A 15,651-nucleotide genomic window follows, 5' to 3' on the forward strand; every position below is an offset into this window, starting at 1 on the left:
GGCAAATCTGATTTGATACTGATTTGATACTGATTTGATACTGACGTATCAAAACCTCTAAACAGACTGATGAAGAACTTCAAAAAAAAAAAAACCCTGACTACCATCAATCGTATTTATTGAGTGCTTACTATGTGCAGAGCACTGTACTAAGCACTTGGGAAGTACAAATTGGCAACATATAGAGACAGTCCCTACCCAACAGTGGGCTCACAGTCTAAAAGGGGGAGACAGAGAACAAAACCAAACATACTAACAAAATAAAATAAATAGAATAGATATGTACAAATAAAATAAATAAATAGAGTAATAAATATGTACAAACATATATACATATATACAGGTGCTGTGGGGAAGGGAAGGAGGTAAGATGGGGGTTATCTTGTGGCTGACATGATATGAAAGGATTAAATAACTTAGGTATGATTATTTTAGTTCACTGCAGTGACGTTGCAAACGGAATACATTCATGGGAGTGGAGTTGGGGGTGGGGGGAGAAAAGCATACCTGTGTTCACTGAACACAGAGTTGTCCAGCACAATTTTCTCCAGCAGTTCAATAAGTTCATTGGGAAGGTCTGCAGTCATGAAAGCTTTGACGGTTACAGATACCTCTTCGGGATCCTGAGTCTCAGACAGGGCTGTCTGTACAACCTATGTAAGGTAAGGCGATAAGGGACAAGATTATCAGGCTAAAGGTTATTTTGTTGTCACAAAAAGAAAAAAAAAAATACCAAGAATGAGACAGACTAAACCATATGACCTGGTCGATAAGAGGCCTCCGATAAGGATTGCTCTCCAGAAGTACACTGCCCCACAGTTCTGGATCTTTGCGGCGAACTAAGTAACGGGACAGACTCTTGAAAAGCGAGTTCTCGTTGCACACCTGCATTGGGGAGGTTATAAGCAGATCGGTTAGTGTGTCTTCAATGTAATCTCTAAAATGAAGATAAAAGCTTGGGAAACAGTTTCTACCGACTTTTTTGGGTCTGACTTACAAAGTTCTACTATCTCTAAAATATACAGACGGGTTTAACAAAGCTTAAACTAATGCAAAGTGGTTCAGTCAATTGGACGGGGTTTAAAAAATGGCTCTAAACACCACACACACACACAAATTTTAGTCCTTCCCAAGCCCATCACCCTAAAACCTCCCACTACCTAAAGCTAATCTTTGGTTTGTAAGTGGGAGGGTCCAAATGGGTCTGCTTTAAGTTGAAGCGCTTTTATATTATGCAAGCAAAAAAATAAAAAAGATAAGGATACATACATTTATAAGTTCTATATCACACTGGCCACGCTCATAAGCCACACACGCCAAGTGAGGGTCCCTCTTCTCACAATATTTCCCAACAACTCTACTGTCGTAGTACGGATTTTCTCGCAGAAATCTTTCTGGGTTGTTGTTGCTGTCGATGTAGATCTTGGCTAGGGCGTTGTGAGTAGCAGGCTCCTCACAACCTTCGTGAATTCTGGCTTCTAGCCAAGGCAGAAGCAATTTTAACCTAGGAGAGGAGGAAAGACAAAGATGGAAGCATAGGCCGCTATCTGTGATGTTATCCATTTGGAAGGTGAGATTTCACTAAAGGGATGTTGTGGAATTGCCTTCCCTGAGGATAGAAGGACAACTTGGGTTGGTCTAGAGACAATCCTGACTGATGCCCGGTGTAACAGCTACACACAGGAAGGCTGTCAGGACAGTACAGAGCAAGGATTAAGTGGTTCTTGGATTTCACAGTTTAGTTTTTTGCGTTTCAACAATGCAACTTAACATTCTAGGGCATTTCTGAAGGCTGCAGCACTGAATTAATATTTCAATAAGCTTTCTGACCCTCCAAGGCATATGAATGTTTCCTTTAGCCACCACTCAATCTCTGTAAATGACTTAAAGGAACACTTTTGGTTAAAATGGATTGTGTCAGATTTAGTCCCATGTAGATTACTATTAAAAGAAAAAAAGTTGGGTAAACCAAGAAAGTCACTAAGATATGGCTAAATTCTGGATTTAGAGTCCAAAATGGGTTTTCAAAGGGAAAGTAATGGTTTTAGGGAAAAACATTCATTTCATTTTTTTAGAAATACCTACATAAGGAGAGCATTGATATAAATTCACTTTGTGAAACCTGATCAGTCAATTGTATTTAGTGAACCTTTGTGTGTACAAAGCTGTAATAAGCACCTGGAAAAAATACATCTTTTGGAAGACAATTCCTGCTCTCAAGGACCTGACATTCTAGCAGGAGATGAAATTTAGGTAGAAAGAGGAAAAAAAGAATATATAGAAGAATAAATGTTTAAGTCACAGGTTAAAATAAACAGGCTACTTAGTAGCAGTGTGGCTTAGTAGAAATAGCATGGGCATGGGAGCCAAAGAACCTAGGTTCTACTCCCAGCTCTGACACTTGCCTGCTGTGTGAATTTGGGTAAGTCACTTCACTTCTCTGTGCCTCGGTTACCCCATCTACAAAAATGAATATTCAATACCTGTTCTCCCTCATCAGACTGTGTGCTCCATAGGGGATCTGTCGACCTTCAATCTACCCCACGGCTTAGCGCATAGTAAATGTTTAATAAACCCTAATGACTATTCAAATATCATAAAGGGGGTTCTTCCTAGAACTCAAGTCTGAGCTAAAATACTTTAGGTCAAAGAGTTGGCAATTTGTGAACCTAGTAGGGCTTTTTACCTGTTTCTCTTCTCAACTTCAGCAACGAGTTCATCAGTAGAGAATTGACCTCTCACAACTAGGATCAAGTTCTTTATGACATCTTCTGAACAATCCACGTCGAGCAACCCGCCGATAACAACAGGAAGCCGGCTTGGATTCACCTATAAAAGAATGGGTCATTTTCTCTAGAATCCAAGTCTACACCAAGGAGTCATCACCTTAAAAATCAGTCATAAAGCAAAGCAAAAAGGATGCTTTATAAACTTAAATGAGGTAGAAGACTTAGGTAGATTTTTTAAGGTTAATTTAAGAAAGTCAGGGCTACAGACAAATGGCACTGCAAGACACGTTCTGTTGAGGAACATGTCATAGCTGACTAGGACTTGGAATACATTGTTGGGGTTTACCTCCCATCCTAACTGATTCTTCCTGCTTGGATAGTTCTGCTAATAAGGGAAAAACAAAGCAAAAGCAAAAAAAAAAAAAAACCATACACACCAAGTAGCACCATATTGAAGTTAAAAGGTAACTTGGAGTATGGGGAAAATACGCTCATGGCTTCAGTTGGAGTCATCGGCTGTGTGTTCAATTCTCAGCTCTTCAAGATCATCATTTTTAATAAAGAGCCTAACTACCTTAATTTATAGAATTATGGTTTCAGTGTGTTGGTTTAAGCACTCTTCAAATGGGAGTGGAGTTTACCTTGGGGTGATCTAGAGAAGTATGGTACTTACCTTCTGTACATAGATCTCAATATATTTCTGAAGATTATTTCTGTACAAGTAGAGAACCAAATCATGGACAAAGTCAAATCGATCACAGACAATAATAAGCGGCAACTGGTCAGTCAGTTTTGCTTCCTGAAAGAGAACATATATGGGAAAACGGATCGCTTAAGTTTTATACCTACTGAAGTCAATTAAGTGAAAAATCAATTGGATAACGTTTCAGGTGAGCACATTCTGTCATGAGAAAATACATATTCTTGAAGTCAAACTGCCTTGGAGCAGCATGAAGGTTCTCTCTTAATTTGGTGCTTGTCTTCGGGAAGGGAATGGAGAGGGTGAAGGGAAAGAGAAGAGCCCCAGTCCCTGGAAACAAGCCTAGTCAAGTGATCTGTGGATTTATCACTCACTAGGACAATCCCTATTCTCAAAAACCCACCTGCAAGTTCAATCATGGGCCCTTCCCACCGACAGCTACAAGACAAGTTTACAGCCACATGACAACAATTTAAAAACTTCGAACTAGGCTTTAGAATTTGGCAACTGCACTGGTATTCCATGTGCAGAACACCCTGGGACTACCAAAAAATGCAACACAAATTTAAAAAAGAAAAAAGAAAAAAAAACCTTTTTAGCCTCCTTGATCGATCACATCATTGTCAAAAAGGAACTCAATCCCCTCCTCCCTCCCCTCTCTCCTTTACAGCTGTGGGGTTATCACTTGATAACTATTTGCTATGCATATTTCACAACAGTATTTTTCAGGAAGTCCATGCACTGTAGCAAAAATGGAGAAAAATATTTTTGCTACAGGATCAGAGTAAGCATTAGACAATTGGGTCTGCTTATGTAATCAAGCTGTGGTATGATCAAAGGTTGCACATCCCAGGACATAAATCCTACACACAAATTGACACAAAGGAAGCTAAGGACAGGCATGGAAGAGGCCTGTACTGGGAGATTTACCTGGTAATAATAATAATAATAATAATTATAATAATAATAATAGCATTTGTTAAGTGCTTACTGTGTGCAAAGCACTGTTCTAAGCACTGGGGGGGATACAAGTTGATCAGGTTGTCCCACGCGGGGCTCACAGTCTTAATCCCCATTTTACAGATGAGGTAACTGAGGCTTAGAGAAGTTAAGTGACTTGCCCAAGGTCACACAGCAGACATGTGGCGGAGCCAGGATTCGAACCCATGACCTCTGACTCCAAAGCCCATGCTCTTTCCACTGAGCCACGCTGCTTGGTACATGTCCTTGACATTCCACAGACACAAGGAACAGCACAAGAAACAACAGTTTCCATCAGAAATTTATTTACATACAGTCTAACATTCTTCAATGTAAAGTATCCTGAGGACATAGGCCAGAGTTGTGGGCAGGAAATGTCACTGTTTATTGTACTTTCCCAAGCACTTAGTACAGTGGTCTGCACACAGTAAGCGTAGAAATACAACTGAATGAAAAATAGGTCTTTTCTCAAGTGACAATCAATAAAAAAATAGAGTTTGTGCAAGTTGAGTTATAATAATAATAATAATGTTGGTATTTGTTAAGCACTTACTATGTGCAAAGCACCGTTCTAAGCGCTGAGTTATGTGCAGCTCTGGCGACTTATTCAGTAGGCCTGTTGCAGCTGATTACCAACTCAAACCCTAGGATAAAAACTGCATAACCAAGAGACTAATTTTCAAGGGAAGTCAATATGCTTTTAATAGCTAAGCAAATGCTTAATTTATGATGGAAGATCAGATATGCAGGTTTACAGTTTCATCTGTATTAAGGAAAGTCCTTCAAACGACAGGACTATCAAGTTACCTTCTACCTAAAAAGGGGGAAATACAAGGCAAAGTATTCCTAAAATAGCTTGTTTCAATTATGGGAAACTACAGTTCCTTGTATTTTCTAATTTAATAATCTGGCAGTCAAAAGATCAAGATTCTAGTCCCTGCTCTGACGGGCCTGCTAAGATCCTGGGCAAGTCATTTATCCCCATTTTACAGAGGCAGAAGCTGAGGCACAGAGAGGTTAAGATATCTTCTCTCCTCCAAACTGTGATCCCTGTGTAGGATTAAGACAGTATCTGGTCTGATTCTACAAAACTTAAATGCCATTTTTATTAAGAGTACAAATCACGCTTCAAGGTAATGTGTAGGAACTTTATGCCAACTTGCACTTCCCAAATGCTTAGTACAGTGCTCTGCACACAGTAGGCACTCAATAAATATGACTGAATGAATGAATGCCAGATCACTCAGCTGCTACATGAAACCTAGAAAAGGTCAATACCTAATTCCAAGATGTGGGGAGTTTAGTCCGCCCAACTCCCCCATTAGATTAGAAACTTGAGAGCAGAGACCATGCTTTACTTTTACAGTGCTCTCTTTAGTGCACTCTTGTGTACTCTTTTAGTGTACTCTTTTTATGAGTACTGCAGGTGCTTGAATACTAACAAGAGTTACTTCAGGAAAGAGCAGAGAAAGGAGGATAGCATAGCTAGCAAAGTGGAATTTCAACTCTTCAAATCTCAAAACTCTTTGTTGGGGAGGAAATGGTCATCAGGTGTGCTGATTCATGCACTTGCCTGGGAACCCTTTCGGTCCAGTAACAGTTCTGATGGGGAGACTGGTCTTCTCCAGAACACAACTGTTAAACTCCAGAAATCATCCAAATTTCACTAAGGTTAACGTTTACCAGCTTAACTATCTTTGACTGTATTTGGAGACCAATGATCTGAACATTCATTAACACCTCAAAGCGGGCATACTGAACCAATCATTAGCAAGATTTAGTGGCCATTCCCGTAACTGGAAGTTGGGACCACCAGGTCATTGGGTGATTTAAATTTTGCTGCCCAAGACCAATCTCTGACTGCAGTGGCTGCTGAATTTTTAAACGCCAAGGAAGAGTCGACTGCCCTGCTTCATTATGCGCTGGTATTTTGTTGGTCTTCAAGACAATGAAGTTTTTTGTGATTTTAGGGAGTTCTATGAACCTTTAAGATTAGGATTCTTTATGGGGCAGGGAAGATGAACAGTGAATTCTTGTTGTGGCTTCAAGTTGTGAAATGGAAAGTGAGGATCTTTTCTAGTAACCAACTGGCTGCATTGCCTATCTATTCTATTTATTTTATTTTGTTAGTATGTTTGGTTTTGTCTCCCCCTTTTAGACTGTGAGCCCACTGTTGGGTAGGGACTGCCTCTATATGTTGCCAACTTGTACTTCCCAAGCGCTTAGTACAGTGCTCTGCACATAGTAAGCGCTCAATAAATACGATTGATGATGATGATTGCCTGTCCTCGAGCCCTGCACTGAGTGTCTCTGCAGTGACGTTCCACAGTAATCAAGAAGCTAAAGACTGCCCCCAAAAAGCAGTCAAGTTACAGAAAATACAATAATAATAATAACAGTAATAATAATGATGGCATTTATTAAGCGCTTACTATGTGCAAAGCACTGTTCTAAGCACTGTGGGGGGGGGAATACAAGGTGATCAGGTTGTCCCACGCGGGGCTCACAGTCTTAATCCCCATTTTACAGATGAGGTAACTGAGGCTCAGAGAAGTGAAGTGACTTGCCCAAGGTCCCACAGCAGACATGTGGCGGAGCCAGGATTCGAACCCATGACCTCTGACTCCAAAGTCCGGGCTCTTTCCACTGAGCCGTGCTGCTTCTCATAATACATAAATACAAGAAAAAGGTCTGCTAGAGAGAGGAAGCCAAGCACTGTCCAAAGCTTCTGATATATACTTTGGTGATGTAATACTAATTTCTGACTTAAGAGTTTCTTCTATTTGGAAGAGGAAAGAGAGGATAGAGCCTTGTATTTGGGACTAATGGTTGCACTCTAAAGTTCTCTAGTTATCGGCAATGAAGATCTGGGGGAGGAGTAAGACCACTCACCACCTAGGAGTACATTTGTCATCTATATGTTGCTAATTTGTACTTCCCAAGCACTTAGTACAGTGCTCTGCACATAGTAAGCGCTCAATAAATACGATTGATGATGATGTTGTTACTGACTATACAGCCAAGACCAAGCTTTTATTCCGAATCTTTACCTTGAGGAAGTTTTTGACACGTTCTGGATCATAGCAGTTGCTTTCCCTGCAAATTCTTTCCACCTCTTTAATTTGCCCAGTCTTACAGGCAGCCTGGATATATTTGAAGTGCACATCTGGATCCTGACTGAAGTTAACAATGGAGCCCAGGAAATAAAAGAGACCTATAAGAGGGAGATAAAAGTTATAACATGCCTTAAGATTATCCCATTTAGAAATCCAGTAGTGGGCAGGGGTGGTTGAGATTCCTACCCCCACTTTTCCATTATAGTTCTGAATACATGAGCCATATGATAAACTGGAATGAGTCTTCTCTTAACCTTGAATGTTCAAGAATCAAAATTCCAAGATCGAGGTTTGTCTAACTCCCCACACTAAACGAAATGCATTCTAAATCAGGTTGGCTAACCATTCGTTTAGACTAATGTCCCTCCCTAAGCACAGGGACTTGCCTACAACACTCAATCTGCCACTAGCACTTAGTACAGTGCTCTGCACACAGTAAGCACTCAATAAATACGACTGAATGAATACTAAAATCAACTATGCTGGAGATCAGTGTTCGAGCCCTGATTAGAGAAGAGGCAGGAGCAGCGCGGGTCAGTATTCAGAAGTTAGGACTTAAGTTTACAACGGAGTACAAACTGCTTAATCAAACCGCACTAGTTGAATTTTTATACAAGTCAGATGGAAACCACTGAGGAGTGAAACCCAAAAAGGTATTCTGCCTTATACAGTGAACTTTCAGGAGTAAGATGGCAAACCTCACTGCCATTTGGACACCAATGTGGCCCACCAAGCGAAGTGGGCCTAGCAATAACCTCTAGATTAAAAACTTAAGACTCCATTACTTTCAGAATTTGATACAATTCCCGCAGCATTTATTCAAGATCCAAATCAGAAACACAATTAAAGGCAAGTTCCTTAAAGTATCTGTATGCACTTAGCCTAGCAATATTAGCATGCAGGCTGAATTTTGGGGAACAGCCTCATTAACATGCGGCATCTCACAATATTTTCAAAGGGGATCCTTGATGAAATTCCTATTTTTACTCCATTGTGTGGAAGAATATGAAACAATGGTTTCCGATGTAAGATTAGATGAGTGATGAAATCAGGAAAGAAATACTGTATAAGTGTGGTATAACCCTAGATCTGAACCACAGTTGTACCAATGATCTGTGGATTAATTTGATCATTCTTGGTTTAAAGACACCCTTCCCTCCAAATTAGAGGGTCATAACAATGGGGCTCAATGGTTATTACGGCCTTGCAGAATGAAGATTCTCAAACTAAACCAATTTCCATGCAATCCCCATTGTTCTAGTCAGAGATGAGAGATTCCATGTCATTTGGTAGATATGTGAGAGACCTATACAGTCTAAGAACTAGTAGGGAAGCATATATTTGTGTACATATACTGTGTCTGGTCCCAATTGATCTGGAGAGCTGAAGTTTCACACCATTTGATTTTTAAAGAGGCCAAGTTTCTGAATCTTCTATTTTACGACAACATTAGGTTTACTTTAAGCTTCAAAACATCAAGGAATGTAAAACTGCTACTGGGAGTCAGGTTTAGACATTAAGTGCTTTTCATCAGGCTACTTACCGATTAGCATGTCAGCTAATTCAGGACTCCATGCCGGTTATTCGGAGGTACAAGGACTTAAAAATTAAAAAAAGACATATCCTAGCACTACCGCCTTACCTTCAAAACTTTTGAAAGATTCAAAGAGTTCAATCAGCGATTGGGTGGAGAGCTGCTCATGATATTTGGAAGCTACTTGGACGCAAATCTGCAGGTTCTGACGAATATTGGCAGAGAGCATGGCCCGCAGACACTCCAGGGAATCTTCTACCGATAAGGAGCCGAAATAATTTACGAGCCACTAGGAAGCAGAAGAGAAGTTTCGGTGTGGTCACATTGACAGTTGACAAGTTACCAAAACCCAGTAACAAAAACCAGCATCCACACTTCATTCCCGACTAGGTCAAGGAAACCAAGAGTCAGGCGGAGAACCGTCTCAGGCGGAGAACCGTCTTGGCTTGGTTACCTCGGGATTGAGAAGGTGAGTGTGAACCACCGCACGCTTAATGTCATACAGATCTGTGAAGTGTTCCAGCGCTCGCTGCAGCAGGCCAGCCTTCTCGCACAGCTGAGCAATGTGAGCTCGGTCATAATGGGTGAACATCTGATTGCCTAAAATAGCATCTGCAACCTGAGGGGGCACAGAAAAGAGAGTCTCGGTCCACTTGTCCAACTGCACCTTTAAGGGCCCCAGTAATCTAGTAACGGGCTTTATCAGACCTATCATAATCTGACAACCATTACTAGCTTTTCATCTTCTAAGAGTTCTGATGTCACTCCATCAGTAGTTTAACCAGAAGTTGACTACGGTTAATATTCTCAAATTCGATCCTCGCCCTCACCACCCACCGGCCCCTGATGTTTTGTTTATGAACCTGTCTATTTATGAATCATGCCTACATGGAAGCCCCTTAAGATTGACCTGATGCTAGCCCTTGAAATACCCGCTGTCACAACATACTTGCGGGGCGTGCATGAGGTTCATCTCCAGTAACCGTGTTTGAAGAGGACCCTCTGAAGGGCGATTGTTCTTCAGGGCATCTAGTAGGAATGCTGTGCATTGCTGAATTAGGTTGTACTCCATAAACACATCAACAATCTAGCGGGGGGGGGCGGGGAGAGAACAAACAAACAAACAAACAAACAAACAAGATTAAGCTGCTGCACTTTCGAAATTACAAAAGTCACAGATTTCCTGACTAGGGATTAGACTTTATTACAGAAATGGATTAGACTCCTGAAGAACACTGCTTTTAGCACCTTAAACTACCTGTGTTTTTATAGAACATATACCCTGTTTTGTTCTTAAACCAGAGGTGGAGAGAAAAATGACACAATTGTTGCCATTCTGCTCCCTGTTTCCTCCGACCCTGATACATTAAAATGATGCCATTTATTAAGCGCTTACTATGTGCAAAGCACTGTTCTAAGCGCTGGGGAGTTTACAAGGTGATCAGATTGCCCCACATGGGGCTCACAGTCTTAATCCCCATTTTCCAGATGAGGTAACTTCACTTCTCCATGCCTCAGTGACTTGCCCAAGGTCAGACAGCTGACAATCGGAAGAGGCGGGATTTGAACCCATGCCCTCTGACTCCAAAGCCCGGGCTCCTTCCACTGAGCCACGCTGCTTCTCATTTAATTTTAACATTAAAGCAGTTACATCCCAAATGGGCCAAACGGTAAGTAGATATTAATTCACTCGATTGTATTTACTGAAAGCTTACTGTGTGCACAGCACTGTACTAAGCACTTGGGAGAGTACAATACAAAAATAAACAGACATTCCCTGCCCACAATGAGATTACAGTCTTGGGGAGGTAGGGGGGGGGACAGAAATCAATACAAATAAAGTTACAGATATGTACATAAGTGCTGGGGATGGGAAAGGGAAGAGTAAAGGGAGCAATTCAGAGTGATGGAAGATGAGGAAAGGTGGGGCTTAGTCTCGGAAGGTCTCTTGGAGATGTGCTTTCAATAAGACTTTGAAGGGGGGAAGCGCGGAAATGAAGGGGAGAAGGGTCAGCGGCGAGATAGGTGTGATCGAAGCACATTGAGAAGGTTAGCAATAGAGGAGCTAACTATGCGGGCTGGGTTGTAGGAGAAAAGCGAAGTATGGTAGGAGGGGGCAAGGTGGTAGAGTGCATTAAAGCCAATAGTGAGGAGTTTTTATCTGATGCGGAGGTGGATGGGCAACCACTAGAGTTTTGAGGAGCAGAGTGACATGTCCTGGACATTTTTGTAGAAAAATGATCCAGGCAGTAGACTTGGATGAGGAGACAGGAGGCTGGGAGGTCAGCAAAGAGGCTGATGCAGTAAGCCAGGTGGAATAGGATGAGTAATTTGTATTAAAACAGTAGCAGTTTGAATGGAGAGGAAAGGGCAGATTTGAATGATGTTGTGAGGGTGGGACAAACAGGATTTAGTGATGGATTGAATACGTGGGTTGGATGAGAGAAAGGAGTCAAGGACAGTGCCAAGGCTATGGGCTTGTGAGGCGGGAAGGATGTTGGTGCCATCTACAGTGATTGCAAAGTCAGGTGGAGGACAGGGTTTGGGTGGCAAGATAAAAAGTTCTGCTTTGGACAGTTGGAGGTGACGGGAGGACATTCAATTAGAGATGTCTTGAAGGCAGGAGGAAATGCAAAACTGGAGAGAGAGAGATCAGGGCTGGAGATGTCGATTTGGGTACCTGTGTGATATCAGCAAGAGGCTCTTCATCCTGAACCAGCATCTGGGCAAACTGTTGTCCCTGGTCGGGGCTAATGCGCATTACATTTCTCAGCAAAAAGATCCAGTCTGGAGTATAGCCCACCTACAGAACAATAAGAACATACTGCAAAAAAGCCATTTTCATAATCTGCAGGGAATACAATATATCTTTCAGAGCAAATCGTATTTAATGAGCTTAATTCATTGAAGTGTCTCAAAATTCAGAAGCCCAATAGATCCCACTCCTCCTGAACCTAAAATTGGCATTCCATAATTTTGTACCCCACCACAGTCACTTGACTTACTTTCTTAGCATACAAGACAATCTTCTGGACTTGACCCGTTTCGGCAAAACACTGAATAACTTTGTTTGGCACATTCGCTCTTAGGTACACGCTAAGTGCCAGCGTAGGATCCACGGACTTCACCAGATCTCCCAATTCTTCCGAGCACTCCAGCTGTCCAATAGAAGGAAACAAGTTTGGTTAACTTCGCCGTAATACTCTAAAAGCTGTGGATTTAGTGGCATTAGTTAATTCTTAACATGTCACTCATTGAGGTTGAAGTGCTGCATAAGCAGTAAAGAAACAAGAAAGGTGATTACAAATATACTAGTCCTTGGCGGGGTGCTCAAAGGATTGACCTTCCGGATCCCATAACACACTGGCAGTTTCTTCATAAAGAAAATGACTCCATTAAGAGGCTCGCCAACCTCTCCAAGGGTAGAGTACAGATTTGGGGGCTTTAATTTTGTGGAACCATCAGTTGCTTATTTAGGGGGTTGAAAATTCTCTCAACACACCACCCTAGGTTTATAGTATGTGAGGTTTCAGATAACTGGCAAGCCCAGACAGTCACATAGTATTATGCTAGTAGAGTTGGATTGCAGTAATTATTATGATCCATACAAACGGGAGAGGAGGCCCCTGTGTCAACTAGGGAGGGGCCTTGAGGACTAACAGGTTTTAACTCTAACCTTTAACCCAAAAGATGACAGTGTAGACTTCTCTAGAAAGCTGGATTTTCAAGTTTGAGATGTGGGCAAGAGCATCTTTGAGCTAAACACCCTCTGGGATTTCCTGGAGTCCCACAAGTGAAGTCAGCTAACCATCATCACCAGGGTGAGGTAACCTTGTACTTTTCCTAAAGCTTAGTGTAGCACTAGGCGCTACGGAAGTGCAATGAACAACACACACTGTGTGACAACATTTTCCTATCTTCAAGGAGGCCCGTCTCCCCATGTATCCTTAACCACAGGAGTGAAGATGCAGTCTGTTTTGTATAGGTGGGTTTTTTAAACTGACTGTTTTCTTTAAACATACATAACCGAATGGGGCTTGAGAAGATAAGGACATATTTGCAAAGCCCATTCTCTGGCTAGAGTAGCAACAATGGCAATTTTAGCATTTAAGCTGTCCTTTGATTTGAAATCTAGTTCCAAGACTGATGTGGTCCCATGGATACAAGGGTGACTGAAGACAAAAATCCCTCACACATCTTTCAGAAAACACATCCCCTTTGGTGCTGGTTTGCAGCCCTGGTACTATTTTGCATTTCTCCGCTTCTTATTCTAGTAGCAGCTCGAGAATTTCTCAGATGTCCACTTAGTGCAGTGCACTGTTATAATCACTAAAGTACAGAATACAGTGACTCATTCCGTGCCAATGAGGACCTTATACTCCAACGGAGAAAAAAATATTTACAGGAGTAGTCCAATTGAACAGGGCAACAACAGGGCAGAGGACAGGTAGAAGTTCCCAGGTGCTACAGTTAACTGTTGGGTTTATTCAGGAAAATTAATTAGAGAACACTCAGTAGAAAGGGGTGGATTTTGGAAGGGATTTTAATCTTGGTCAGCTAGGGATTTGGAAAGGAAAGGAGGTCCGTGTTGTGGCAGGAGGGGAGGTGTTAGGGGACGGAGACAACAGTGTCACGAGCCAAGTACAATTAGGTCAGCTAGGAAGGAAAGAAGAGAGGAGGCAGAGAGGATAAAGAAAGCAGATGGTAAGGTGGGGTGAGTTGGTAAAGAAGTTTGCAGCCAACGGCGGGGGGGTTTGTTTGTGGAAAACAAAAATGAGTGGAGGGTTTTGAGGGGAGATGAGGGATGAGTGACACTTCAAGAAGATGATCTAGTACTGACTGGAGGGGGAAGAGGCTGGAAGCAGAAAGGGAAGTGAGGCTGTTGCGATAGTCTAGCTGTAATGACCAGAGCAGTAACGATTTGGGTGATGAAGGAGCAGATCTGGAACAAGTTTTTAGAGAAAAAACTGGCAGGATTTGGATCTTAGGTTTAAGTGACAACAAGGAGTCAAGGATGATATGGATGTTGGGGGCTTCTGGGACAGGAAGGATTGAGATGGGAAAGTCAGGAGGAGTCTTAGGGGGAGATGAGGAGCTCTGTTTCAGATATATTTGAGTTTAAGGTGCCAACAGACCATCCAAATGGAGATGTCCTGGAGGTAAGAGAAGAGGTGGGATGATTCACGATTCTCAGAGCTTTTGGTCCGGAGCCATTCTTTTCTTGACTGCAATGCACCAAGCTGGTCGGTGTTGCAGTTCCATCCCAAAATTTGGCTACTGTTCCACACTGAGGCTACACTTCACTGCATCTTTAAGGTTCCTCTGCCCCTTAAGTTTGCCGCATATAGGCGCTACTGGGTTACACTGTCACCCACAAAATTCCAAATTTTGCAGACAAGTGTCCAGTATTGGGACACAGTTCAATAATCCTGGCAAGAGGACTTCTTCAAACCACTTCAAATTCATCCCTATCTGAACAATGCTTTCCTGTTCAACATTACATCACTGCTCCCATGCCTGACGCCCCATCTTTTACTACAGATCTTTCACACCCTCCAGAAATCCATTTTGTTCACTTGGCTCTTCTTGCCACTCATGACATGACCAACTTTTTTGTTGACCAAAGGGGGAAAAAAAAAAAAAAAAATCAAAACCATCAGGCATAAACTCTCCCAAATATCTCACCTAGCATCCTCTAACGTCCCATCTTGGACATTAAGAGAAAAATCTTGTGAGAGCTACCCCCCAAAAAGCCTCCACGACTCCCTTCCATCCCATTCCTTACTTTCTCCTAGAAAACACTTTTCTCTCATTAACTCATCTTTGACCACTTCCTCAGTGGCACTGCATTGAGACAAAACCCACATCTCCCTTAGCCTCAAAAAAAAAAAAAATCCACCTTCTCTGGGCCACATTTTACTATCCAACTATTGCCTTGCCCCCCTCCACCCATTCATTCAATCGTATTTATTGAGTGCTTACTGTGTGCAGAGCACTGTACTAAGCGCTTGGGAAGTACAAGTTGGCAACATAGAGACGGTCCCTACCCAACAGCAGGCTCACAGTCAAAAAAGGGGGAGACAGAACAAAACAAAAAATATTAACAAAATAAAATAAATAGAATAAATAAGTACAAACAGAGTAATATTCGAAGACCTTGAAGACTATCTGAATAATATTATTAATATTATTACAAAATTATTATTGTAATATTGAGTAATATTTGAAGACTACTTACCAAACTCCTCAAACAGGTTACAAACACACCCACTACCTCCACTTCTCCTCCCACTCTTATCCTTCTACTATCTGGTTTCCACCACCCTGACTTCAGAGGCCAACGTCAAATCAAACCGATCCTACTTGGTCCTAATCCTCCACGCCCTAAGCAGTCTTCGACACCATGGACCACTCCCTTCTTCAGGAAGAGCCATGGTTCTTTCATTTTCTTCTCCCTTTCTGGCGGATCCTCATTTGTCTTCTCTCCCTTCCACACTCTATCGGTGGATTTCCTTCAAGGTATGATCTGGGTCCCTTGCTCTTCCCTACACTCACTCCCTTGGAAAAAACTCATCCAATCCTATGACTTGG

General features: G+C 42.0%; 1 protein-coding gene across 2 annotated transcripts in view; it reads right to left on the minus strand.

Moving 5' to 3' along the window:
• Window positions 1–15,651, minus strand: part of CLTC (clathrin heavy chain) — a 71,000-nt gene that overhangs the window by 14,337 nt on the left and 41,012 nt on the right. For both annotated transcript variants that reach the window (XM_038759436.1, XM_038759435.1), the window contains exons 9-19: window positions 12,066–12,218; window positions 11,741–11,863; window positions 10,010–10,147; window positions 9,515–9,679; window positions 9,169–9,349; window positions 7,461–7,624; window positions 3,403–3,528; window positions 2,687–2,829; window positions 1,270–1,504; window positions 763–885; window positions 508–653 (exon numbers count right to left, since the gene is read on the minus strand). In XM_038759436.1, coding sequence (XP_038615364.1) covers window positions 508–653; window positions 763–885; window positions 1,270–1,504; window positions 2,687–2,829; window positions 3,403–3,528; window positions 7,461–7,624; window positions 9,169–9,349; window positions 9,515–9,679; window positions 10,010–10,147; window positions 11,741–11,863; window positions 12,066–12,218 — 1,697 coding nt within the window. The remainder of the gene's footprint in view (window positions 1–507; window positions 654–762; window positions 886–1,269; window positions 1,505–2,686; window positions 2,830–3,402; window positions 3,529–7,460; window positions 7,625–9,168; window positions 9,350–9,514; window positions 9,680–10,009; window positions 10,148–11,740; window positions 11,864–12,065; window positions 12,219–15,651) is intronic.

The sequence above is a fragment of the Tachyglossus aculeatus genome, chromosome 17 (genome assembly GCF_015852505.1).
Source record: "Tachyglossus aculeatus isolate mTacAcu1 chromosome 17, mTacAcu1.pri, whole genome shotgun sequence".
Lineage (NCBI taxonomy): Eukaryota > Metazoa > Chordata > Mammalia > Monotremata > Tachyglossidae > Tachyglossus > Tachyglossus aculeatus.